This window comes from Lucilia sericata, unplaced genomic scaffold (genome assembly GCF_015586225.1).
Source record: "Lucilia sericata isolate MDLA Ls3-8-SP2 unplaced genomic scaffold, ASM1558622v1 Contig000456F_arrow, whole genome shotgun sequence".
Lineage (NCBI taxonomy): Eukaryota > Metazoa > Arthropoda > Insecta > Diptera > Calliphoridae > Lucilia > Lucilia sericata.
In genome coordinates this window covers 65,684-92,786 of record NW_023994471.1, presented here as the reverse complement: position 1 = coordinate 92,786, position 27,103 = coordinate 65,684, and the positions used below count along the sequence as shown (strand labels likewise).

Genomic DNA, 27,103 nt, shown 5'->3' with positions numbered 1-27,103 from the left:
TACAATTTGTTACATATGGGAGATTCTACGCAAATTATTGCAATTTCGCCAATTATTCCGAACGTTAATTAAGATTTTAATTTAATCTATGAAAAATTTGAATAATCTAATAGTTTCCCAGATATACAAAATTTTGTTTTTAATTCATATGGGAAGTGCCAAGCCCCCCATTGAAAGTCCGTCCGTTATTCTCTAAATGTTCTTCAGTAAAATTTGAAGATTCTAGCTCTAATAGTTTCTCAGATATACGAATTTTTCTATTTAATTCATGTGGAAGCTCCAAGCCCCCCAGATGAAAGTCCGCCCTTTTTTCTCCAAAATGTTCAGATGAATATTAAAGTTCTTCGTGCAAAATTTGAAGAATTTAGTTCTATTAGTTTCCCAGATAAACGAATTTTTGTATTTAATTCATATGGGAGGTTCCGCTCCCCTCATTGGTAGTCCCCCAATTTATTACCCAAAAAGTTTACATGGATGTTAAAGTTCTTCCAGAACAACATCATTTAAAGGGATCACAAAGAGATTGAAAAATATTCCAAAAGTTTCACTTTGAAAACATTATTAGAATGTATGAAAACTCGCAACTCCAAAGGCAGACTATTGCTATTTTAGCGGTAATTTATGATTAAAATAAGTAAGAAGTAAGAGTTATATTCGGCAAATCATATGTCGTAAAAGGTGTAGCTCCGTTGACGTCAACGAAGCTGGTTTGAAGTCAAAGCAGCGACTCGAATTAGGCGCGAAAACACGAAAATATCTGAGGCGAAGCATATACATCGAACGTTTTTAGCAAAGTTCTACACCGGCCAAATTTCAATGAGCGGCTTATTATTAGATAAAAGAAAACTTGCTTAAATGAAAACAAATTAATTTTATATTGTAAAATTCCACAAATTTAGCGAAAGTATTCTATAAATTGTACAAAATATTGGCGAAACTTTCAAGCCGTATTAAGCTGAAAAATTTTCGGCGGCGGCGGCTTTGACATTTTGTTCGGCGGCTAGGCTTAGTCTCTGTACGGAACTTGCCAAAAAACTACAAAAAATAAAAACAGGGTAATTACAATAAAATAAACAAATGAAATAGTGTGGCTAACAAAATAAAAGTAAATTAAACGCTAACCAGTTTTGCAGTTATGCGATTTTTAGTATTATTTTAAAATTTTTTAAATAATTTCTACGTTTAAAAGCTTAAATTTTAGGACTATAAAACTTTAATTTAAAATGTTTAAAAAAATACAATAATTTATTAAGTCGATTGCTAAAACCCGTCTAATTAATTTATATAAAAAATTACTATACTTGTTACACCCTGTTTAGCTTACTTTGTAATTTGTTGTTTGAGAACAACTGTTTTGACAGATGACAACAAAGTGGTAATATACAAGATGACAGCAGTTACAAATTTATTTATTTTTTATGTATGTACTTTGACATAACAAATGCCAGGCGATTGCTTTTTATTCTAAGAATTTGACATTTCTTTGTGCAAATGCCAACAGCTTGTTTAATTTTTATATAAAAAACACACAAAATTCTCACTCACACTCAGAGAGATGGCTTTAGGAATACAGCACGTGTTGGGGTTTTCACCCAATGGTAAACTATTTGCCCTCATCAATGACCAAGGTATCCTAAGGATCTGGGATACCGATACTAATGAATTGAAACAAGAATATACCCCAAATTTACATTTGTCTGGACCCTGCTCAGCTTTGGTATGGATATCGGTGGCCGCCACTTCCTCAGCAACACAAGACAAAAAGGTAAGCACACGTTTTATTAAAAGAAAACAAATTTTTTACAATTTTATCTTTATTTTAAATAAAAGAAAAAGGCTAGAAAATCTTCAAATGTCAAGGAATCTTTGTATATAGCTTTGGGCACCAGCAAAGGACAAGTCTCTTTATATTCCTATAATGAAGCCAAGGTTAGTAATGCTTTAATTTAACCATAAAAACTTCAATTAAAATGTTAATTTTTTGTTTAGATCGAACGCAATCTTAAGGGTGAAGGCCACAGCGGAAAAATTACTTCTATTATTAGCGATACACAAGGCAGACTTTTCACCTGTGGCGAAGATTGCCAGGTGGTGATATGGTCTATAGCTGAGGAGAAACAATTGTCCAATTGGTCGGTGGGCCCAGAAAAACCCTTTAGCATAAACTATATGCCAGTTTCCAATACATTGGTGGTGGGCTCTCGCACCGTTAAAGTATACTCGGTGGAAACACAAGAATTAGTGCAAACCTTTACCGGCCACACCTCCGAAATCAATTTTATGGAATCTTTTGTGTTTGGAGATAAAATAGAGTATGCCTTGACTACCTCACGCATGGAACGTATTATTTGTTTGTGGAAAATTGGCAAAAAGGGTAGAAATAAGGCTGCCGCTTGTACTTTACTAATGGAGGATATAGCTCATTGTCTGTCGTGTCAAATGGAAGAGGAAGGTAAACTAAAAGTGTCCAGTGTAACACGCAGTGGTGTTATACATGTATATGTCATAGATTTGGAGAGGTAAATAAACTAAAAATTTATTTCTATATTTATGAATTCATATCTCCCCTTTGCACACTTCCAGCATTAAAGCCGATAAACCGCTTAAACCCAAACTCACCATAAGCATTGCCTCCGACAGTGCCACCGTTATAGAACCCATATCTGCTGTGGCCTCCTCCCTCAAACATGCTGCCAAACCGGGTGAACTACTCTTTGCCTATGGCGATAAACATTTTATGGTCTTCGAACAATTAAAACCAAATTTCAGTGAAAAACTACAAGTTTTGGTGCGTAAAGATCCCAAAAGTTTAATAAAAGCGAAAATGGGCGGTAAAGGTGATAAAACCTCCTCGGATGCTGCTTTAAAAATCCTTACACCCATTATCAATAACAATGATGTGGATTATAAATCAGCATTAACAGTTTCGAAGAAAAAAATTAAATCATTAGATTTGCCCATGGAATCAAGGCTGCAGAATTTGAATTTAAATGCTCCCGACGGTAAGGTGGTGCCACAGTCACAAAGTAAAGTACAATTGCTGGTGCAATCGCTGCACAGTAAAGATGCCGAGTAAGTATTTTGCCATAATAAATAATTTTTTAACATTTACTATTAAATGTTTTCTCTTAAACAGACTTTTGCGTTCCGTTTTATTTACAAAAGATATGCAAACCATACAGCTTACCTTGCAAAAACTACCCGTGCAATATGTGGGCACACTGGTCAATGAATTGACTTTGTTAATGCAACAGAAACATGCCAAGTAAGTGGTATATTCTTTACTTGATTTAGATCGGAATTTATTTATTAATTTTATTTGTTTCCAGCGTTGAATTTGCCATGAATTGGTTAAAGGTTTTGGCCCAAACTCATTCCAGTCAATTGATGGCTTTGGGAGCCGATGATTTACTTAATAAATTGGGTCCCTGCATTGGTATAATTGAACATCGCGCAAATTGTCTAAAGGAATTGTCAAAGTAAGTATCTATAAAAATAAACAAGAAGTGAACTGAACTAGAACTGAACTAGAACTGATCTAGAACTGATCTAGAACTAGAACTGACTAGAACTGAACTAGAAACTGAACTAGAACTAAACTAGAACTGAATAGAACTGAACTAGAACGAACTAGAACTGAACTAGAACTGAACTAGAACTGAACTAGAACTGAACTAGAACTGAACTAGAACTGAACTAGAACTGAACTAGAACTGAACTAGAACTGAACTAGAACTGAACTAGGAACTGAACTAGAACTGAACTAGAACTGAACTAGAACTGAACTAGAACTGAACTAGAACTGAACTAGAACTGAACTAGAACTGAACTAGAACTGAACTAGAACTGAACTAGAACTGAACTAGAACTGAACTAGAACTGAACTAGAACTGAACTAGAACTGAACTAGAACTGAACTAGAACTGAACTAGAACTGAACTAGAACTGAACTAGAACTGAACTAGAACTGAACTAGAACTGAACTAGAACTGAACTAGAACTGAACTAGAACTGAACTAGAACTGAACTAGAACTGAACTAGAACTGAAGTAGAACTGAACTAGAACTGAACTAGAACTGAACTAGAACTGAACTAGAACTGAACTAGAACTGAACTAGAACTGAACTAGAACTGAATTAGAACTGAACTAGAACTGAACTAGAACTGAACTAGTACTGAACTAGAACTGAACTAGAACTGAACTAGAACTGAACTAGAACTGAACTAGAACTGAACTAGAACTGAACTAGAACTGAACTAGAACTGAACTAGAACTGAACTAGAACTGAACTAGAACTGAACTAGAACTGAACTAGAACTGAACTAGAACTGAACTAGAACTGAACTAGAACTGAACTAGAACTGAACTAGAACTGAACTAGAACTGAACTAGAACTGAACTAGAACTGAACTAGAACTGAACTAGAACTGAACTAGAACTGAACTAGAACTGAACTAGAACTGAACTAGAACTGAACTACTGACCTAGAACTGAACTAGAACTGAACTAGAACTGAACTAGAACTGAACTAGAACTGAACTAGAACTGAACTAGAACTGAACTAGAACTGAACTAGAACTGAACTAGAACTGAACTAGAACTGAACTAGAACTGAACTAGAACTGAACTAGAACTGAACTAGAACTGAACTAGAACTGATCTAGAACTGAACTAGAACTGATCTAGAACTGAACTAGAACTGAACTCGAACTGAACTAGAACTGGACTAGAACTGGACGAAAACTGAACTAGAACTGGACTAGAACTGGACTAGAACTGGACTAGAACTGGACTAGAACTGAACTAGAACTGAACTAGAACTTGAACTAGAACTGAACCAGAACTGAACTAAAACTAGAACTGAACTAGAACTGAACTGGAACTGAACTAGAACTGAACTAGAACTGAACTAGAACTGAACTAGAACTGAACTTGAACTGAACTAGAACTGAACTAGAACTGAACTAGAACTGAACTAGAACAGAACTAGAACAGAACTAGAACTGAACTAGAACTGAACTAGAACTTGAACTAGAACTGAACCAGAACTGAACTAGAACTGAACTAGAACTGAACTGGAACTGAACTAGAACTGAACTGGAAATGAACTAGAACTGAACTAGAACTGAACTAGAACTGAACTAGAACTGAACTAGAACTGAAATAGAACTGAACTAGAACTGAGCTAGAACTGAACTAGAACTGAACTAAAACTGAACTAGAACTGGACTAAAACTGGACTAGAACTGAACTAGAACTGGACTAGAACTGGACTAGAACTGAACTAGAACTGAACTAGAACTGAACTAGAACTGAACTAGAACTGAACGAATAAACTAGAACTGAACTAGAACTGAACTAGAAATAAACTAGAACTGAACTACAAATGAACTAGATGTGAACTAGAAATGAACTAACATTGAATAGAATTAAACGAAAACATAAGTAGAAATGAAAAAGAACGGAAAAGATCTGAACTAGATCTGGGTCTAGAACTGAAACAGGACTAAAATGGAACTGAACAGAACTAAAACTAAATTAGACCTGAACAAGAACTGGACTAAAAGCGAACTATAACTGAACTAAAGCCGAAATAGAAGTGAATAAATTTCTTCTTCTAGACTTAATGGTCGCCTACAATTGTTGGTCAGTCAAATAAAACGCAATACCCAGGAGGAGGATAATCTTAAGAGTGATAATGTTTTAGTATTCGAAGACAATGATGGTAAGTTTTAAATTGTGGTACCACTATTGAAAATCCAATTACTAAGTTATGTAAATTTCTAGATTCCTCAAATTCTGATTTAGATGATGCCATTAACAAATCTTCTTCAGATGATGAATGGGAAGAGGGTGCTGGGGAGGATGATGATGAAGAGGAACAAGAAAATGGTGATGAAAATATGGAGGAAGACGATGATGACGAAGATATGGAAATGTAAACCAGTTTAGTTTTGTCTTTCATCATTTGTTAAGTTAAGTTTTGCAAATAAAAATACATTTATTGTAAGTACAATTATGAGGAGAGGAGGTTAAGCAACAATTTACAAGAAACCTTTAACTGTCCTTTTAGATAACTATAATAGAAGAAAGTTTTAATAAAATAACATTTATAGTTTTTTTTGTAACATCTAACAATTATGCTTTATTTTTGTTTATTTAGTTTTTTTTTTTTCAAATAATAATGCCATTGATTGATAAATTGATGAAGTATCTGTTTTTTTTTTGTTTACTACAACAAAGTGTTTAATAACAATCGCATAACATTTTCATATTCTTTTTGGTTTCAAAATACATTAAGCCAATTATTATTGTAAGTTAAATTTCTATAAATTTTTGGGGAATTTACTTAATTAGTGAGATTTTTCTTGTTTGCTAACCAATGTTTACAACTAAAAGGGTTTTTTTAAATGAACTAATTTAAAGTTAAAAGCAAATGTTGTTTTGTTTGTGATGTTTTTTGTATTTGTTTGTTGTTTGTGGAAATGTTGAAAAAAAGGATTCAAATCCTTAATAGCTTTCCATTACTATATAAAAATTGCACTTGACCGTTTTAAATACATTTCTGTTGCTTTTCGCTGGGTTTAAAAGTTGTGCGGGGGGTGTTTGTGATAAAAACCCCTGGCTGAGTATAAGAAATGTGGAAATGTGCGCGTGAGTCTTCATTTAAATGTGTTGCTTTAAGGTAGTGTTAGTAGTAGTAGCAGTAGGAGAACTAAATAGGATTTTTTTGCTTAGGAATTTATGGTTTAAGACCAATTCGATTTGATGAAGTTGATAAGACCATTGGTGGAGGCATCGTGACTAGTAATGACATCCTTATTAGCCAATTCTGGTTCAATAGCCTTGGCCAATTGTTTGCCCAATTCGACACCCCATTGATCGAAGGAGTTGATATCCCAAATAATACCCTGGGTAAAGATTTTGTGTTCATACATGGCTAGAAAAAGAATAAATAAAATGTTAGATAAAATAGTGTACGAAAGAAGTTAAACTTTCGAACTTACCTATCAAAGCTCCCAAAATGAAGGGTGTTACTTTTTTCACTACAATCGAGTTGGTGGGACGATTGCCGGTGAAGACCTTATGTGGCAATAGCTGTTCCAATTTCTCACCCGATAAGCCCGACTTAACCAATTCAGCCTTAGCTTGTTCGGCAGTTTTGCCAGCCATTAAGGCTTCAGTTTGAGCCAAAAAGTTGGCCAATAAAATCTTGTGATGTACACCACCAGCAATGGGATTGTGTGTCTCAGCTGGAGCGATAAAATCGCAAGGAATCAAACGTGTACCCTGATGGATGAGCTGATAGAAAGCATGTTGTCCATTGGTACCAGGTTCACCCCAAACAATGGGTCCAGTATTGTAGTCCACAACTTTGGAACCGGTTTTAGTAACAAATTTACCGTTGCTCTCCATATCGCCCTGTTGGAAGTAGGCGGCAAAACGATGTAAGTATTGGTCGTAGGGCAAGAGGGCGTGGGTCTCAGCATTGTAGAAGTTGGAATACCAAATGCCCAAAGCGGCTAAAATGACAGGAGCCTGGAAGGAAAAAGAAAAAATACATTAAAAAATGTTTAAATTTTTATTATTCTGCACTTTTTGAACCAAATTAAGACTGTAGGCTGAGCTTTGAAAATTCGAACTTAATTTCGAAAAAGGATTTTTCATTAAAACTCAATATTCATGTTCGAAATTAATTTCAAAAATTTGAATTTCTTAGATTTTGAATGGAAAATTTTACTTACATTTTTCTCGAAAGGTGCATTTTTAAAGTGATTGTCCATAAAGTGGGCACCCTCCAACAATTGTTCAAAGTTCTCAAAACCAATCGACAAACAAATAGAAAGACCAATGGCAGACCACAAAGAGTAACGGCCACCAACCCAATCCCAGAAACCAAACATATTCTTGCTGTCAATACCGAACTCAGTAACCTTGGCTTTGTTGGTGGACAAGGCCACGAAATGTTTGGCAACGGCAGCGGGCTAGAAAAATTAAAGAGAATGAGATGAATATAAAGTTAAAACAAATATTTTCAATAAAAAAAACCCACATCTTTAGTTTGTTCCAACAACCAATTCTTGGCCGAGGTGGCATTGGTAATGGTCTCCTGGGTGGTGAATGTCTTGGAGGCAATAATAAACAAGGTGGTCTCATAGTTGACCTTCTTCAAAACTTCCGCCATATGAGTACCATCAATATTGGAAACGAAATGTGAATGCAAACCCTTGCAGTAAGGTTTCAAAGCTTCTGTAACCATAAGAGGACCCAAATCCGAACCACCAATACCGATATTAACAACATCGGTAATTTGTTTACCGGTAAAACCACGCCAAACGCCGGATATAACTTGATTGGTGAACTCCTTCATATGGGTCAATTCAGCGCGTACATCAGGCATTACATTTTTGCCATCAACCAAAATTTCCTGATCACCACGATTACGCAAAGCAATGTGAAGAACAGCACGATTTTCAGTGATATTGATGGGTGCGCCAGACATCATGGCATCACGGGCCTCAGCAACACGTCTTACTTTAGCCAATTCCAAGAGAAGACTCCATACCTCGGGAGTAATGCGATTTTTGGAATAATCTAACAAAATATCACCATCCTTGGGGGTGCTAATGCGCAAGCTGTAAGGCATTTTTTTAAGTAACGGAAAATTTGAATTTGAATTTAGGTTTTTTAATAAAGAACATCGAAATAACAAATTATAAAATAAATTTATAAGAAAATGTTATGAAATCTTTATGAGGGAATGAAAAGAATTTGTTATTGTCCCCCTACCCCTCCACAAGAGTTTTAATTGAAATTGAATACAATTAATTTAAAACAAGTCTTATTAATGTTAACAATTAATAACAACAAACAATACAATGTTGAATGAAATATTCAATATTGTTCTAGAAATAAAATGTATGTACATATGACCGGCCCATTAATGTTCGCCCCAAGTATACGTCATTGTTTTTATTTTATTTTTTATTTGAAGATTTGTATTCAAACTCGTTCAAATTTTTGGCAAAATTGTTGTTGTTTAAGCACACATATACAAAGGGAAATTAAAAAATATTATTGCTTTATTATTATTTATTTAATTCTAAACATTTTTAGTGAATTCTATTCAAAAATTTTGAAAATTTCTGTAATTTGAACATTTAAATCTCAAAAAATACAAAAACTCGCTAAATTAGAAAACCGGTTATTTTTCTAACATAAAGATGTTATATCATGTAAAAAAAGAAAAAGGATCAATAAAAATATCTACTCTAATGATAAAACATCGGTTAAATAATAGATTTTCATTATTTACATACAAATGTCAAAAAAAAAAACTGTTATCATTTCCCCCCAAAGTTACCATATCAATTAATTTAAGTAAAAAAGGATCAATAAAAATCTCTATACTAGTGGCAATGTTAATGAAAATTTATTACAGAATAATAAAAATAAACACGAAAAAAACCGTTAACTCTTGAAAATCTCTATATAAACAAATAAGTGACACTATTAGCTAACAAATTATGAAACAAAACTTTAATACAAATTAAAAATTTACATATTTAACTTATAAATATGTAAAAGCACATAGTATACCACTTATTTTACATACATACATATGTATATAGAAAGCTATTAATATACAATTAATATGACCCTGTTTTGTTACATATTACAAGAGAAAGTAAAAGTAAACTTTCAGGGTATACTACTATTGCTTTTTCAAGTGGATCATGAGCAAAGGACACAAAAATTGTATATATGTACATATGTACATATATATTTTCCAATTTAAAGGTATACACACATTACTAAGTGAATATATAAAATTTTGTTATCAATACCAAACCAAGCAACCAACCATATGATATGATAGTGGGGCAAGTTCAATATTGAAATGAAAAAAAATGACCTTGACAGTAACCCCTAAGTTAAATTAAATATTTAATTAAATTACGTTTTCTTTGTTTATAAAACAAAACTAATATTAAACAAATAAAACTAATTGCTGTTATAAAATGCCATGATTATAAATTAATACCCAGTATGCATTAAATAAAAAGAAAAAAACACCGGCTCCTAACTACTTGAAATACATTTAGTTGGTGGGGGTGGTTGCTGTTTTTGTAGATTTCAGTTTTTTATATATATTTTAAAGGGTACATACCTGAATTTATTAAAACGTTCAGCATCTTGTTGGAATAAATCCTTAATGTTAATTTTTTCACCATTGGCTTGATAGTATTCTTGCAATTTTTTGTAAACTGCTTCCGTGGTTAATAAAGGTAGTGGGCCAGCCATTGTTGTTGTTTTAATGCTAATTTATTTGTTTAGTTGGTATATATTTTTTTGAAGTACACAAAAAATTTAAAAAAATATGTTATATTATTAAAATAGATATTACTTTGTTAGCGTACGCTTGCAATATGATTCAAATAATAAATGAAATTGTAATTTTCGGTTTAAAATATGAAATATTCCAGCGACTTTAAACATACCACCTCAATGTCAAATGAAAAACAAAAGTATTCAGTGTGAACAAACAACTTAAAGCAATAAAAAACGCTTACTAAAAAAACTAAAAAAATCACTGATTTTTATAAACTCAGCTAAAGTTTTAAAAATTACTTTAATAACACCAAAATTTAACAGAAGTGAACAATATTTTTAAGTCAATATAACAATAAAATCAATTTCTAAACTTTATTCTACAAAAAACCTACTTATTTGTTGAACAAATATATAAAAATAAATAAAGTAGACCACACTGTTAAGTTAATAAACAAAAAGAAAAGAAAACAGTTGTTTAAGGATAAAGCAGTGTTTCTACATTACGGATTATGGTAATGCCGTATCTAAAATAAAAAGTACTGCCAAGTTTACTTTACATTTACTAACGCAAATACAACACTGTAAATGTCAAGTAGGGCAAAAATAAAGCAAGATGGCGACGCGTAATGTGTGTAATTAAGAAGTCGAAAATCAAGTAAAAAAATTCTTCAGCTCTTTTATTTTATGTGTAAAAATTCGAAAATTTTAAAAGTGATTTAAATATTTAAACAAACAAAATGTTATTTAAACAAAAAACCTAATTTTTTGTAAATGAGAAATGTGGCTAATAAAGGAATTAAAGCAAAAACAACAAATGCTTAGTAAGATCATTAAAGAAAAACAAGCAAAAACAAAAATAGTGACACTAACAGTTTAAAAGAGAAAAAAAAGGTAAATAATAATAAATGGTAACAAATAAAGAGAAAAATTTATAAATTTTTTAATAAAATAAAACAAAATTCATAAAAACTAAAGAAAATAATAAAAAATAAGTGTGTAAACTAAAGTGCTACCTTAAAATAACTCCGCCTAAGCAAAATGCACACGTAACCTTGTGAATGCGTAGCACGGTAGCACCTTTTGTCCCATGGCATCATAGAGTTGCTACAAAGAAAAAGAAGCAGCTTATGGTGATGCTTAAAATAAATTTCTTTATATTGAACCCAAAAATTTCTAAAAATTTTGTTGTTTTTGTGTAATTTTAGCTGAAAAAAGAAACAAAACAACAGTGTGTAAATTCTGGCCGAGAAGACTGGTAGAAAAACTAAATTATATTAATAATATTGTGGTAGTGTTAAGGAAAAGCGTCCGGAACGCTAAAACACTACGGCAACTATGTCTTCTTCAGCGGAACAGAATAATAGAACACAAAAGGATATATTATATGGCCAAACCAATGGCATAACTCCCACTAATGCTAATAATAACAATATTACCACCTCCAGCAATTTGGTAGCTAATAATTTAAACAATAACAATAATAATGGACATAATGCAGAACAGCCCCAAACAAAAAGGCAAAAAATAGAAAAAATCAAACCTTTAAATGGCAGTTCCAAAGCAAAGTTATCTCCACCTCCAGATATTATAGATACAGGAGAAAATAACAAAAATTTAAGCTCTTCATGTTCATCATCAACGTCCTCAACGGATAGCTCACCCAGCTCTACACCCTCATCCTCTAGAGCTGCCTCCCTAACGCAGCTATTAAATGTACAAAATTTAACACACATCTTGCCTATAACAAATGGTCACCTTCATCATCTTCAGCAGCAGCATCTGCATAATCTACATGAAGCGGATGATATTATGTCTAATAGTTTAGTAAATTATACTTCTTCCTCCGCCTCCTCCTCCGCATCCTCCTCCAGCAGCAATTCACATGATGAAGTAGATCGCAGTAGTTTACCTGACTTATTAGCACTTAGTAAACATAGTGTTAACTCCTCTAACCATAAACCCCGATTTACATTCACACAACAACATTTGGATGAGCTGACCGCTTCACAAGATATGCGTGAATTTGAGGAATCCCTTAACAAACAATGTCTATGTGGTGTCTCGGAACGTATGCTAAGAAAACCTTTTCAATCTCACTATTCCCTGGATGCCAATGGCCAAAAGCGTGTGGCCAATCTTAGCGAATGGCCCACCAATAAATTACTGCAATTTCTCTCGAATCTACAGTTAATGTTTGATATTTATTTGAAACAAAACTCAAAGGGTTTCATTTGTGCCCGCATAATGGATGTTTGTGATGCTCTCATACGAAATGATCACAATCTGATCGATGAGATTATAGTGTTGGCCGGCTATAGTAATTCGTATGTACAGTTTTTGGCCGGACGTGTATTGGCTTCTTTTTTGGTTATAGCCAAACAGGAAATGGATGATGATTGGCTAAAGAAGCTGGTGGATAATTTATTTAATTTTGATCGTCTAGATCATAAAGCGGTGCAAAAGATACATTTTAGTTTGGAAATTATTAAGCGCATAGTCGAATGGAAAGATATTGACTTGCATCCGTTGGAGGAGGAAATTGCTGATACACAAAACGACAGTCTACCTTCGCCTTCCACTGCCACATTTCATAGTAATAACCATAATGCTGCAGCGGTAGATGATAGCCATCTGGGTTATTTGCATTTTCAGGCCCAACAGCCCTCGCTAGAGTCCAATTATTTTGCAGTACACTATCGTTCCCATGAAAATCTGGCAGAGGGTCCCTCCTCCTCTACAGCAACAAATCAACAACATCATCCTCCTCCCCATCCTCATCATCATTACAACAATTTGCCAAATCCAGCCTTTCATCATCCTGCTCATCATCTAACAACGTCTCATCCCCACCTGGTACAGCAACAGGGCTGTCATTTAATTACCCTTACCGACTCGGAAAGTTTCGATACCACCCATCTCAAGTGCATAACCATAAAAATACTCGAAAATAAATGGCCCGCTTTGGTTAAGAACATGTCATCGCTTATAGCCAATCATTTGACGGTGGAGAATGCCGAAAATTGTATATTAAATTTCCTGCAATTATGGGAGAACATTATCTCGGTAAAGGCCAATCTCTCCATAGTAGAAACTTTGCCTTTTTATGCTCAATTGGATAAGTTTGAATTGTTACTAAATCAAAATCTATCCTGCACCGTTTATAAGCAAATGCTCTGTCTGTTTAATGAGGCTCTTTGCTATGGCTCCACCTTAGCCTTGCAGGATATGCTGCCCGATGAGACTTGTATGCTGGCCCATCAAATAGTGCGGCATGTTAAGGATTTTCGCATTTTAGAATCTCTACCTCGTCGTCAGCCGGAAAACATAGTGGGTCTTATTGGCTTCAAAAGGAAACCCATTAACTATGGCCTAAATACATTGCAGACACAATTTTCCCTTAACACGGAAAATGCTTTAAACTCTAGCGATGTCATAGAAATGGATAAAACTATTCTACAGAAAATTGTTCTACTGGTGCTTAAATCCATTGCCGTCACTGTCAAGGAAATACGCAGTGATTCTTCAGACTCTTCTATAGACTCCACCGACTATGATGCCTTTCAGGATATGGTGCTGATCGAACGTTCCATACGTGATGTATTGCGTAAATTGGAATCATTCATTAAACACACCTTGGAATTTCATCCGGAGTGTCATTTTAGTAAAATCCTAATACATTTATTCGATGATCAAGATGATCATCTCATTGAGGCCATGGTGTGTACGCTGGACGTCACGGCTGGCATTTCATTTCGCAATAATGCCTTTCCCGAACTAGTGTCAATGCTCAATCCGGTCTATACGTTTCTAGAGTTCCTGAAAATGATATCGAATAGTTCTGATTTACTGTTGGATCTATTGGTCAGCAATGAGACATGTTTTCTGTTGTATCTCTTGCGTTTTCTTAAGTATATACGCATGAATTGGTCAATGTTTGTACAGAGTTGTCATGACTTCGGCATGGGCTCGTCGACACTGGATGAGGCCATGAGTGTGTTGATACGTTTACGTTTGCAAATATCACGTCTGGTATCGCGACAACTGTATCCGTATGATATATCACCGGTGTTACGTTTACTGGAAAGTTGTGAGAGCCTGTATGAAGGTAATGAACTTAGTTAGCCAGTTACCAGTTAGTTTTGTAGTTAGTTTTTGTAATTTTTATTTACACTATTTATATAAGTCTAACTTTTTAAGTTAGTTAAAAGAAAAGTGAGACGAAACGAAACACAAATGGGCCTTAAATTTGTTTATATAAAAATAGTTTTATTTTTTTTTTTTGAAGTTCTATTTAATTTCTATATCAGCTGCAGATCATAGCCCAATTATAGTTCAGATCATGATTACTATTATTCCAATTTTAAATCAATTCCAAATAAATTTCAGATCTGTTGTAGATAACTTCTACTTCAGTTCTGTTTATTCTGCTTATTCTCAACCAAGAGCCGTTTTAATCAAACTGTCTTCCATAAAAAACAACAATTCAAATATTTTACCATTAAATCAAACCTTTTTAGGGTTAATTTCAAATATATTATCATTATTTTATATAAACATAAAAAGCCTGAAAATTTAATATATTTACTTTGAATAAAACAAAAAAAACGAAAAAAATAATCTTGCCTTACTATTGTTTAGTTAGCTTTACATTTTCTAAGTATATTTTAAAAATTAATATACATAAGATAACTAAGTTACAACATATTGTTTCACACAAACATTTAAACTTCTTTACGAAATTAACAAAACATGTAAATCTAATTTAAAACGTAAATTTTTAAACTATTTTTATATTCTACAAATACAAAATTATATTTTTTTTATAAAAAGCTAAAAAAATACTATTTTTATAATAATTTTGTAATTTTATTGTTTAATATTTAGCTGTATTGTGTTTAATTTAGTAAAATAAATTAAATTATATAATATAGTTTGTAAATAATATTTTAATTAATACATTTACCTATAAGAGTACATATATAATAAATATATATTTATAATAAATTTATTTTTTTTTAATTTGTTTAAATTATACAAATTATATACTACTACGCTAAAAAAAAGACAAAAAAAAAAACATTCATTTACGTACATATCCTTTCTCCTTATACTATCATACATTTAAATTTATATATATTAAAAAAAATAACTAATTTAAATAACATATACACAACATTCTAAACATTTATTTAAGAAAACATCTTATTGAATAAAAACTACTACTTTTTTGTAAAATTGTTTTATAATTAAATGAAAATGTTTGTTTTTTTCCTATTAATTACACTATCTTTAAAGTATAAGTAAATGTTTTGGCTTTGGAGGAAAGGTAGGAGGATTTGGTAATAAAAAACATTTCCAAATTATCCACTATTTTGATGACCTTTTCTAAACTTTTTTCTCAAATTTAACAAATTTTAAGGAAAATATATTAAATTAAAATTTTAAATCAGTTCCTATCGAGATCCCGTTCAGTTTTAATTTATTTCTAATTCAGTTCTAGTTTACTTCTAGTTCGGTTAACTTCACATCTAGTTCATTTCAAGTTCAGTTCTAGTTCAGTTCAAGTTCAGTTTCTAGTTCAGTCTAGTTCAGTTCTAGTTCAGTCTAGTTCAGTTCTAGTTCAGTTCTAGTTCTCAGTTCTAGTTCAGTTCTAGTTCAGTTCTAGTTCAGTTCTAGTTCAGTTCTAGTTCAGTTCGAGTTCAGTTCTAGTTCAGTTCTAGTTCAGTTCTAGTTCAGTTCTAGTTCAGTTCTAGTTCAGTTCTAGTTCAGTTCTCAGTTCAGTTATAGTTCAGTTCTAGTAGTCTAGTTCTAGTTCAGTTCTAGTTCAGTTCTAGTTCAGTTCTAGTTCAGTTCTAGTTCAGTATCTAGTTCAGTTCTAGTTCGTTCTAGTCAGTTCTAGTTCAGTTCTAGTCAGTTCTAGTCAGTTCAGTTAATTCTAGTTCAGTCTAGTTCAGTCTAGTTCAGTTCTAGTTCAGTTCTAGTTCAGTTCTAGTTCAGTTCTAGTTCAGTTCTAGTTCAGTTCTAGTTCAGTTCTAGTTCAGTTCTAGTTCAGTTCTAGTTCAGTTCTAGTTCAGTTCTAGTTCAGTTTTAGTTCAGTTCTAGTTCAGTTCTAGTTCAGTTCTAGTTCAGTTCTAGTTCAGTTCTAGTTCAGTTCTAGTTCAGTTCAAGTTAAGTTCAAGTTCAGTTCTAGTTAAGTTCTAGTTCAGTTTAGTTCACTTCTAGTTCAGTTCTAGTTCAGTTCTAGTACAGTTCTAGTTCAGTTCAAGTTCAGTTCTAGTTCAGTTCTAGTTCAGTTCTAGTTCAGTTCTAGTTCAGTTCTAGTTCAGTTCTAGTTCAGTTCTAGTTCAGTTCTAGTTCAGTTCTAGTTCAGTTCTAGTTCAGTTCTAGTTCAATTCTAGTTCAGTTCTAGTTCAGTTCTAGTTCAATTCTAGTTCAGTTCTAGTTCAGTTCTAGTTCAGTTCTAGTTCAGTTCTAGTTCAGTTCTAGTTCAGTTCTAGTTCAGTTCTAGTTCAGTTCTAGTTCAGTTCTAGTTCTAGTTCAGTTCTAGTTCAGTTCTAGTTCAGTTCTAGTTCGTCTAGTTCAGTTCTAAATCAGTCTGTCAGTTCAGTCAGTTCTAGGTCAGTTCTAGTTAAGTTCTAGTTCAGTTCTAGTTAAGTTCTAGTTCAGTTTTAGTTCACTTCTAGTCAGTTCTAGTCAGTACTAGTACAATTTAACTTAATTTTAGATTAGTTTTGTTAAAAAACCATAAAAAAGGAACTTTGGTGACGTATTTTCCTAAAAATAAAGATTGTACTTGAGTTGGCGGTCTGTTTTCTGTAGTCAACAAATACATTTTGGCCAATTGCATACTTTTTACTTTATCAAAATTATATATTAGCAATTTTCATTCATGATTTTCATAAAATATCTAAATTTCTTTACCAAACTGCATTTTTGGAAAAGTAATTTTTTTGTTTTGTTTTGCTTTCCTGTTTCCTATTTATTTTATAACAGAGTTGCCTTAGCAAGAATTTAGGGTTTATGACTAACAAATATCTCTTAATTTCATACTTGCTTTAATGATGGTAATCCTATTGTAATTGTTATTTGTTAACCTGTCATTTGTTTTCTTGTTTCCTTTGGCACTAGGATTGCCAAAGCTCTCAATGTTGAAGTAAAGTAAAGTAAAATTTTTTTATGCTAATTTCATATAAGCTGTAATAATGGTAATCTTGTTATAAATATTATTTGACAATTGTTAATAATAACGCGAATTTTAAAGCGGGAGTTGTGGCGTTCGAGAAAATTTAGAGAAAAAATTAATATAATGAAATAAAATGAAAATAAATGTAATAAATGTAGTTAAAACAAAAATTTATTATTAAAGTGTTGTGTTAATAAAGTGAAGTGTAAAATAAGTGTTTAAGGGGCATTAGTTAAAAAAAGGTGTTTAAGTGTTGTTTAGTCTCAAATCTTTTTATTGTAATACATGAAAAGCCCTCTGAGCCACAAAAAAATGAAATAAAATTAAAATAAATGTAATTAAAAGAAAATCTATTTATTAAAGGGTTGTGTTAATAAAAGTGAAATGTAAAATAAGTCTTTAAGGGGCATTAGTGTTTAAGTTTTTTTTTTAGTCCCAAATGCATCAAAAGCCCTCTGGGCCACAAAAAAAAAAAAAAAAAAAATGAAATAATTGTGTCCAGCTAACATTTAACATCTTCTAGTTTATCTTAGGTGAGTAATTTAAATGATTTCTTAATATCTATTTAATATTTAAAAAGTAAACATCAATATTTTTCCATTAAAAAAAAAAACGTCTACTCCACACACAACCCCACCTAATGTCTATTTATCATACGTACTCTACGTTTGGTTTCTGGTGCCAAACTATCTGTAGGATCCATTGTGGCTAAAGGTAAGGATGATGTTATAGAGGTGCGTCTACTTAGGGATACATTAACATGATCATTAACAATACTTAATGGTGAAACATTGGTGGATAACTTTTGCCTTTGATAGCTTAGGGCAGCTGGCACTGAACAAACGTCTGGCCATCATTGTAGCATGTATTTCTTAAATTAAAAGTTTTAAAGAAATTTTCATCAACATTTAACAAATATTCTAAAACTAATTTCAATTTACCCTGCATTACCCACGTGCGCCAATCAATAGATCAGAATTATCCACAGATTGTGTGGTGGTATGCTGTCTTAATAATTGCCAATTGCTTGAATAGTAAACTTTAGGACGTACGGGAGAGCCAGTGCATTGAATAACATGTTGTTCAGTTTTTTGTGGTGATGCATCCATTAAATGTTGTTGCTGTTGATGATGATGATGAGTATAATGATAACTTTGTTGTTCTTGACTGGAGGAGCGGGATAATGTTTTTAAACGTTGTTGTTTGTTGTTGTTGTAGCTGTTGTTTTTGTTTTAAAGCCAATTCTGTTGTAGTTTTTGTATATTTTTATATAATTTGTTAGTTGGGAATGATTAAAGGATGTTAGAAAGGATAATTACTAGTAAATTGTTAAGTTTCTAATAATTTTGTTTGATTTTTTTTTTAATTAAAATTTAAGAAAATTAGCAAAACAACACAAATATAATTTGTTTGTGTAAAGAATTTAGTGTGACAAATGTTGTGGAAGGAAATTTATAAAAATGGAATTCAATAGATTAAATAGAACAAATTTTACAAAGCTTAAATGGAAAATTTAAATAAATTATAGTAATTTAAAAGAATAACAATAAAATTAACTCAAAATGTGTAGAGTGGGAACATGTTCATTTTGAGTTCAGTTTCTAGTTCAGTTGTAGTTCAGTTCTAGTTCAGTTGTAGTTCTGTTCTAGTTCAGTTCTAGTTCAGTTCTAGTTCAGTTCTAGTTCAGTTCTAGTTCAGTTGTAGTTCTGTTCTAGTTTAGTTCTAGTTTAGTTCTAGTTCAGTTCTAGTTCAGTTGTAGTTCAGTTGAAGTTCAGTTCTAGTTCGGTTCTAGTTCAGTTCTAGTTCAGTTCTAGTTCAGTTCTAGTTCAGTTCTAGTTCAGTTCTAGTTCAGTTCTAGTTCGGTTCTAGTTCAGTTCTAGTTCAGTTCTAGTTCAGTTGTAGTTCTGTTCTAGTTTAGTTCTAGTTCAGTTCTAGTTCAGTTCTAGTTCAGTTCTAGTTCAGTTCTAGTTCAGTTCTAGTTCAGTTCTAGTTCAGTTCTATTTCAGTTCTAGTTCAGTTCTAGTTCAGTTCTAGTTCAGTTTTAGTTCAGTTCTAGTTCAGTTCTAGTTCAGTTCTAGTTCAGTTCTAGTTCTCAGTTCAGTTCTAGTTCAGTTCTAGTTCAGTTCTAGTTCAGTTCTATTTCAGTTCTAGTTCAGTTCTAGTTCAGTTCTAGTTCAGTTCTAGTTCAGTTCTAGTTCAGTTCTAGTTCAGTTCTAGTTCAGTTTCTAGTTCAGTTCTAGTTCAGTTCTAGTTCAGTTCTAGTTCAGTTCTAGTCAGTTCTAGTTCAGTTCTAGTTCAGTTCTAGTTCAGTTCTAGTTCAGTTCTAGTTCAGTTCTAGTTCAGTTCTAGTTCAGTTCTAGTTCAGTTCTAGTTCAGTTCTAGTTCAGTTCTAGTTCAGTTCTAGTTCAGTTCTAGTTCAGTTCTAGTTCAGTTCTAGTTCAGTTCTAGTTCAGTTCTAGTTCAGTTCTAGTTCAGTTCTAGTTCAGTTCTAGTTCAGTTCTAGTTCAGTTCTAGTTCAGTTCTAGTTCTAGTTCAGTTCTAGTTCAGTTCTAGTTCAGTTCTAGTTCAGTTCTAGTTCAGTTCTAGTTCAGTTCTAGTTCAGTTCAGTTCAGTTCTAGTTCAGTTCTAGTTCAGTTCTAGTTCAGTTCTAGTTCAGTTCTAGTTTAGTTCTAGTTTAGTTCTAGTTCAGTTCTAGTTCAGTTCTAGTTCAGTTCTAGTTCAGTTCTAGTTCAGTTGTAGTTCTGTTCTAGTTCAGTTCTAGTTCAGTTCTAGTTCAGTTCTAGTTCAGTTCTAGTTCAGTTGTAGTTCTGTTCTAGTTCAGTTCTAGTTCAGTTCTAGTTCAGTTCTAGTTCAGTTCTAGTTCAGTTCTAGTTCGTTCTAGTTCAGTTCTAGTTCAGTTCTAGTTCAGTTCTAGTTCTAGTTCAGTTCTAGTTCAGTTCTAGTTCAGTTCTAGTTCAGTTCTAGTTCAGTTCTAGTTCAGTTCTAGTTCAGTTCAGTTCAGTTCAGTTCTAGTTCAGTTCTAGTTCAGTTCTAGTTCAGTTCTAGTTCAGTTCTAGTTTAGTTCTAGTTTAGTTCTAGTTCAGTTCTAGTTCAGTTCTAGTTCAGTTCTAGTTCAGTTCTAGTTCAGTTCTAGTTCAGTTCTAGTTCAGTTATAGTTCAGTTCTAGTTCAGTTCTAGTTCAGTTCTAGTTCAGTTCTAGTTCAGTTCTAGTTCAGTTCTAGTTCAGTTCTAGTTCAGTTCTAGTTCAGTTCTAGTTCAGTTCTAGTTCAGTTCTAGTTCAGTTCTAGTTCAGTTCTAGTTCAGTTCTAGTTCAGTTCTAGTTCAGTTCTAGTTCAGTTCTAGTTCAGTTCTAGTTCAGTTCTAGTTCAGTTCTAGTTCAGTTCTAGTTCAGTTCTAGTTCAGTTCTAGTTCAGTTCTAGTTCAGTTCTAGTTCAGTTCTAGTTCAGTTCTAGTTCAGTTCTAGTTCAGTTCTAGTTCAGTTCTAGTTCAGTTCTAGTTCAGTTCTAGTTCAGTTCTAGTTCAGTTCTAGTTCAGTTCTAGTTCAGTTCTAGTTCAGTTCTAGTTCAGTTCTAGTTCAGTTCTAGTTCAGTTCTAGTTCAGTTCTAGTTCAGTTCTAGTTCATTTCTAGTTCAGTTCTAGTTCAGTTCTAGTTCAGTTCTAGTTCAGTTCTAGTTCAGTTCTAGTTCAGTTCTAGTTCAGTTCTAGTTCAGTTCTAGTTCAGTTCTAGTTCAGTTCTAGTTCAGTTCTAGTTCAGTTCTAGTTCAGTTCTAGTTCAGTTCTAGTTCAGTTCTAGTTCAGTTCTAGTTCAGTTCTAGTTCAGTTCTAGTTCAGTTCTAGTTCAGTTCTAGTTCAGTTCTAGTTTAGTTCTAGTTCAGTTCTAGTTCAGTTCGAGTACAGTTCTAGTTCAGTTTTAGTTCAGTTCTAGTTCAGTTCTAGTTCAGTTCTAGTTCAGTTTCTAGTTTAGTTCTAGTTAAGTTCTAATTACAGTTCAGTTCAAGGATTAGTTTAATTCAATAAAGAAAAATTTAAAAAATGGTTTAAAGTGAATAAATTGCAAATTATAGAAAATTGTGTCAGGTTGTGAGATTGATAGTGTTCTAAGTGTTAATAAAAGAAATGGCAAACAACATGAGACAGTAGTTAAAGGCAACAATAGAGTTTTGATAATAGTTTTTTTTTTATTAGTTTAAAATTCACTTATTTTTTCTTTTTTTTGTTCATATAATTAAATTACACATTTATAGTAAGTTGCAATAAAATTTCTAATTTCATACATTGTACAATATATATAGTTAAATATATTTTTCTAAAAACAAATTATAAATATATAATTAAATAGTCTATATAATAAGTATATACAAAAATACAGTCAGGGAGAGATCAGTTGGTTTATTAAGAAAATGTTTGTGAGTGTGTGATTTAGTAGAAAATTTCACAAAAGTGTTTTAAAAATGAGGCAAAGAGATAAAAAGATAGTAAATATTAAAAAAGTTGTATTAATATTAAATCGAAAAGAAAAAGAGTAGAATTTAATTCTAACTTTAAACTCTTTTTTCGATTTATTATCAATACTTTGTTTTTAATTATAAAAAAAAGTGTTACATTAAATATTAATCACATTTACAGTACATACATTCAGAGATAGTTAGAAAAGTTGGAAACTTTTTCTTTATTTTTTATTTGTTTTTAACTACAAGTACATTTAAAATTGCACACATTTACTATTGATATTGATAAGTCTATAATATTTAATATGAATATAAAGTGTATGGGGGTAAAAATTCCATTTAGTTAAAATATACTTGGTTTTAAAGCTATTAGTTAAAGTTTTTTTTTTGTGTTTTCAATAAAACTTTTTGAAATTATAACATTTTTACTAGTTTAGAATTTGTTCTTTAATTAAGGACCTTTTTAGTAATTTGTTTTTTGATTTTAATTGGAATACTTTTTCATTTTGATTTGATTATAGTTTGTATAAATGCTATAGTTGACATTGACATTTTTTTAGAATTTCGGCAAACTTTTAGCTGAAATACCTTTTGAGGCTCGACGATCCGGTCGATGGGTTTGGGCATAGGATTGTAAAGAGCAACGTCTTAAACGTTTATCGTTTTTATTTTGCTAAAAGTTGTAGAAGAATGAAAGAAAGGCAAAAAAGTGTATTAAAGACATGAAGGAGTTCTTAAAAAGGAAGTAGTTGTTATATGAATAACCTAAAGTCTTAATTAAGTCTCAAATTGAGATACAGTTTTAGGTTCAGTTCTAGTTCAGTTCTAGTTTAGTTCTAATTCAGTTCTAGTTCAGTTTCAGTTCAGTTCTAGTTAAGTTCTAGTTAATTTCTAGTTAATTTCTAGTTCAGTTCTAGTTCAGTTCTATTTGAGTTCTAGTTCAGTTCTAGTTCAGTTCTAGTTCAGTTCTAGTTCAGTTCTAGTTCAGTTCTAGTTCAGTTCTAGTTCAGTTCTAGTTCAGTTCTAGTTCAGTTCTAGTTCAGTTCTAGTTCAGTTCTAGTTCAGTTCTAGTTCAGTTCTAGTTCAGTTCTAGTTCAGTTCTAGTTCAGTTCTAGTTCAGTTCTAGTTCAGTTCTAGTTCAGTTCTAGTTCAGTTCTAGTTCAGCTCTAGTTCAGTTCTAGTTCAGTTCTAGTTCAGTTCTAGTTCAGTTCTAGTTCAGTTCTAGTTCAGTTCTAGTTCAGTTCTAGTTCAGTTCTAGTTCAGTTCTAGTTCAGTTCTAGTTCAGTTCTAGTTCAGTTTTAGTTCAGTTCTAGTTCAGTTCCAGTTCAGTTCTAGTTCAGTTCTAGTTCAGTTCTAGTTCATTTCTAGTTCAGTTCTAGTTCAGTTCTAGTTCAGTTCTAGTTCAGTTCTAGTTCAGTTCTAGTTCAGTTCTAGTTCAGTTCTAGTTCAGTTCTAGTTCAGTTCTAGTTCAGTTCTAGTTCAGTTCTAGTTCAGTTCTAGTTCAGTTCTAGTTCAGTTCTAGTTCAGTTCTAGTTCAGTTCTAGTTCAGTTCTAGTTCAGTTCTAGTTCAGTTCTAGTTCAGTTCTAGTTCAGTTCTAGTTCAGTTCTAGTTCAGTTCTAGTTCAGTTCTAGTTCAGTTCTAGTTCAGTTCTAGTTCAGTTCTAGTTCAGTTCTAGTTCAGTTCTAGTTCAGTTCTAGTTCAGTTCTAGTTCAGTTCAGTTCTAGTTCAGTTTTAGTTCAGTTCTAGTTCAGTTCTAGTTCAGTTCTAGTTCTAGTTCAGTTCTAGTTCAGTTCTAGTTCAGTTCTAGTTCAGTTCTAGTTCAGTTCTAGTTCAGTTCTAGTTCAGTTCTAGTTCAGTTCTAGTTCAGTTCTAGTTCAGTTCGAGTTCAGTTCTAGTTCGTAGTTCAGTTCTAGTTCAGTTCTAGTTCAGTTCTAGTTCAGTTCTAGTTCAGTTCTAGTTCAGTTCTAGTTCAGTTCTAGTTCAGTTCTAGTTCAGTTCTAGTTCAGTTCTAGTTCAGTTCTAGTTCAGTACTAGTTCAGTTCTAGTTCAGTTCTAGTTCAGTTCTAGTTCAGTTCTAGTTCAGTTCTAGTTCAGTTCTAGTTCAGTTCTAGTTCAGTTCTAGTTCAGTTCTAGTTCAGTTCTAGTTCAGTCTAGTTCTAGTTCAGTTCTAGTTCAGTTCTAGTTCAGTTCTAGTTCAGTTCTAGTTCAGTTCTAGTTCAGTTCTAGTTCAGTTCTAGTTCAGTTCTAGTTCAGTTCTAGTTCAGTTCTAGTTCAGTTCTAGTTCAGTTCTAGTTCAGTTCTAGTTCAGTTCTAGTTCAGTTCTAGTTCAGTTCTAGTTCAGTTCTAGTTCAGTTCTAGTTCAGTTCTAGTTCAGTTCTAGTTCAGTTCTAGTTCAGTTCTAGTTCAGTTCTAGTTCAGTCTTAGTTCAGTTCTAGTTCAGTTTAAGTTCAGTTTTAGTTCAGTTTGGTTGAGTTCTAGTTCAGTTCAGTTCTATTTTAAGTTCAGTACTAGTTCAGTTCTGTGTCCATAATGCTATGATGGAAATCTATTTCATATTTTCTCACAAAAATCGGTTTTAAACCTGTTTAGATTCTTAAATAACGATTCAATTGATCATTATTAAAAATACTTGAATAGCAGTTTAAAAGTTTAATAGAACTTACCGATTTATAATGCTGATTAATATCCGAGGCAGCCTTTAAAAGTAAATAGATAAAAACTAGAGCGAATAGATAAATAATTGGTTCTGCTGTAGAGTTCTTTTTATTGAGATTCAATTCCTTTTTGTGATTTTTTTGATATTTGGCTTTGGTCGATTTATTATATTTATTGAAACCATTTTTAGAATTTGTCGTCTTAATAGAATATTTTGATTTTTAAGTTTACGGCGTGAGGACTTAACACAGTCACCACTACCACTGGCACCACTACTACTTTCACTACTGCCCTCCTCATCCTCTCTTCCTCCTCTCGACCAGCAACATCACCAACACCGCTGACCTCTATAACCTTGAGAACTTCATTTGCATTATCTTCATTATAATGATTTTCATCTACGTCTTCTTCATCTTTCTCCTCGTCATTTGGCTTTATATCCTTGGTAAATACTTCTAAATCTTTGCATATATCTTTGTATTCCAAAAGTCTTTCGAGAATTTGTGAATTATCGAGTTTTTCCGCTTTTTGTAAATAACTTAAAATGTCGTCTTTATGCTGCAGTTCTGGCTCGGTCATTAGAGTATTTTCCACACAACTTACTAGACATTTTTGTACACTGGTCATACCCAAATAAATGGTCACTAAGCAAATTATTACCCCCACGGGTACAACATGATGATTGTTATTGGTTTTGGATTGGTAATTGTTAAAATCTTGCAATTCTTCATCAGTTGTGGCACTTAGAGCCTGGAAATTAAGGTCATGCAAGGATTCTTCATTCTCGTCCTTAATTGTTTCCATGTTATTGCATTCCTCAAAGATGTCTGTTGTTTCCTCTTGTTCGTTTTTTTCCATTGTTCGTTTATTTTATAGGTCAAATTCGCGTTGTATTTTACCGTTATTTATATAAGATTTAACATATGTATGTTTAGGTGAGTGTGATATAGTTTTTTTTAGCAACAGCTGTTGGCTTCGTTTCAATATGACTCCACTGGGATTAAATGCAATTTGGAAAAATCAATATTTTTCTCATTACTATTAAGTTTGCATTTGCATAGTTTTCTTTATTTAAAAGTGTTTTTAATTAAATTAAACTTTTTTGATTTAAATACCAATTACAGTTTAGAAGATTTTTTTATTTTATTATTATATTCTCAATTAATTTTTCACATTTTGTTTTAAATTTATCTTTTTACTTTAATTTTGTCAACCGACCGTCTAGTACCGTTATGTTTTAACTACTACATGTATCGAAAACTTCTATTTTGATATTTGGTATATGGTAAATACATAGTTAATACTAAAATGTACAACTCTGAGTATTTTTTACACTTAGAAAAAATTGTATAGACTATACTCCAGTCGAGCTTTGATTCTAGTTCAGTTTTAGTTCAGTTTTAGTTCAGTTCTATTTCAGTTCTAGTTCAGTTCTAGTTCAGTTCTAGTTCAGTTCTAGTTCAGTTTCTAGTTCAGTTCTAGTTCAGTTCTAGTCAGTTCTAGTTCAGTTCTAGTTCAGTTCTAGTTCAGTTCTAGTTCAGTTCTAGTTCAGTTCTAGTTCAGTTCTAGTTCAGTTCTAGTTCAGTTCTAGTTCAGTTCTAGTTCAGTTCTAGTTCAGTTCTAGTTCAGTTCTAGTTCAGTTCTAGTTCAGTTCTAGTTCAGTTCTAGTTCAGTTCTAGTTCAGTTCTAGTTCAGTTCTAGTTCAGTTCTAGTTCAGTTCTAGTTCAGTTCTAGTTCAGTTCTAGTTCAGTTCTAGTTCAGTTCTAGTTCCAGTTCTAGTCAGTTCTAGTTCCAGTTCTAGTTCAGTTCTAGTTCAGTTCTAGTTCTAGTTCAGTTAGTAGTTCTAGTTCTAGTGCAGTTCAGTTCAGTGGTTCTAGTTCAGTTCTAGTTCAGTTAGTTCAGTTGTAGTTCAGTTCTAGTTCAGTTCTAGTTCAGTTCTAGTTCAGATCTAGTTCAGTTCTAGTTCAGTTCTAGTTCAGTTCTAGTTCAGTTCTAGTTCAGTTCTAGTTCAGTTCTAGTTCAATTCTAGTTCAATTCTAGTTCAGTTCTAGTTCAGTTTCTATTCAGTTCTAGTTCAGTTCTAGTTCAGTTCTAGTTCAGTTCTAGTTCCGTTCTAGTTCAGTTCTAGTTCAGTTCTAGTTTCAGTTCTATTTCAGTTCTAGATCAGTTCTAGTTCAGTTCTAGTTCAGTTCTAGTCAGTTCTAGTTCAGTCTAGTTCAGTTCTAGTTCAGTTCTAGTTCAGTTCTAGTTCAGTTCTAGTTTCAGTTCTAGTTCAGTTCTAGTTCAGTTCTAGTTCAGTTCTAGTTCAGTTCTAGTTCAGTTCTAGTTCAGTTCTAGTCAGTGTCAGTTCTAGTTCAGTTCTAGTTCAGTTCTAGTTCAGTTAGTTCGAGTTCATTTTTATGTTAAGTTCTAGTTACTTTATGTTTTAGTTCTGTTCCATTTCAGCTCAAGATTAATTCAAATTCTATCCATTACCCGA

The 27,103-nt window shown here is 32.5% G+C and overlaps 4 protein-coding genes across 7 annotated transcripts; 2 read left to right on the top strand and 2 right to left on the bottom strand.

Moving 5' to 3' along the window:
* The first annotated feature begins 1,479 nt into the window (after nt 1-1,479).
* Nucleotides 1,480-6,140, top strand: LOC119605103 (WD repeat-containing protein 43). The gene is made up of 8 exons (XM_037958049.1): nt 1,480-1,765; nt 1,831-1,929; nt 1,990-2,519; nt 2,584-3,072; nt 3,137-3,265; nt 3,330-3,479; nt 5,624-5,727; nt 5,790-6,140. The coding sequence occupies exons 1-8, from the start codon at nt 1,556-1,558 to the stop codon at nt 5,942-5,944; spliced, it is 1,866 nt and encodes a 621-aa protein (XP_037813977.1). The 5' UTR covers nt 1,480-1,555; the 3' UTR covers nt 5,945-6,140.
* LOC119605104 (glucose-6-phosphate isomerase) lies at nt 6,141-10,751 on the bottom strand. Of its 3 annotated transcripts, none has more exons than XM_037958051.1 (6): nt 10,505-10,751; nt 10,174-10,323; nt 8,056-8,638; nt 7,748-7,987; nt 7,010-7,541; nt 6,141-6,942 (listed from the first exon to the last, which is right to left on the bottom strand). In XM_037958051.1, the coding sequence occupies exons 2-6, from the start codon at nt 10,305-10,307 to the stop codon at nt 6,752-6,754; spliced, it is 1,680 nt and encodes a 559-aa protein (XP_037813979.1). In that variant the 5' UTR covers nt 10,308-10,323; nt 10,505-10,751; the 3' UTR covers nt 6,141-6,751. The 3 variants fall into 3 exon arrangements, with proteins under 3 accessions (XP_037813979.1, XP_037813980.1, XP_037813978.1); XM_037958052.1 differs by having other exon boundaries at nt 10,411-10,533; XM_037958050.1 differs by having other exon boundaries at nt 10,174-10,525.
* Nucleotides 10,752-10,930: 179 nt separating this feature from the next.
* Nucleotides 10,931-15,329, top strand: LOC119605089 (protein lines). Of its 2 annotated transcripts, none has more exons than XM_037958032.1 (2): nt 10,931-11,225; nt 11,541-15,329. In XM_037958032.1, the coding sequence occupies exon 2, from the start codon at nt 11,673-11,675 to the stop codon at nt 14,457-14,459; it is 2,787 nt and encodes a 928-aa protein (XP_037813960.1). In that variant the 5' UTR covers nt 10,931-11,225; nt 11,541-11,672; the 3' UTR covers nt 14,460-15,329. The 2 variants fall into 2 exon arrangements, with proteins under 2 accessions (XP_037813960.1, XP_037813959.1); XM_037958031.1 differs by having other exon boundaries at nt 10,931-11,228; nt 11,543-15,329.
* A 1,676-nt stretch (nt 15,330-17,005) lies between these two features.
* Nucleotides 17,006-25,519, bottom strand: LOC119605108. Its single transcript, XM_037958058.1, is given in 6 exon segments — nt 17,006-18,366; nt 18,476-18,719; nt 18,721-18,764; nt 22,557-22,641; nt 24,633-24,844; nt 24,846-25,519. Coding segments are annotated over 6 exon segments (1,431 nt in total). The 5' UTR covers nt 25,483-25,519; the 3' UTR covers nt 17,006-18,157.
* Between the last annotated feature and the right edge of the window lie 1,584 nt (nt 25,520-27,103).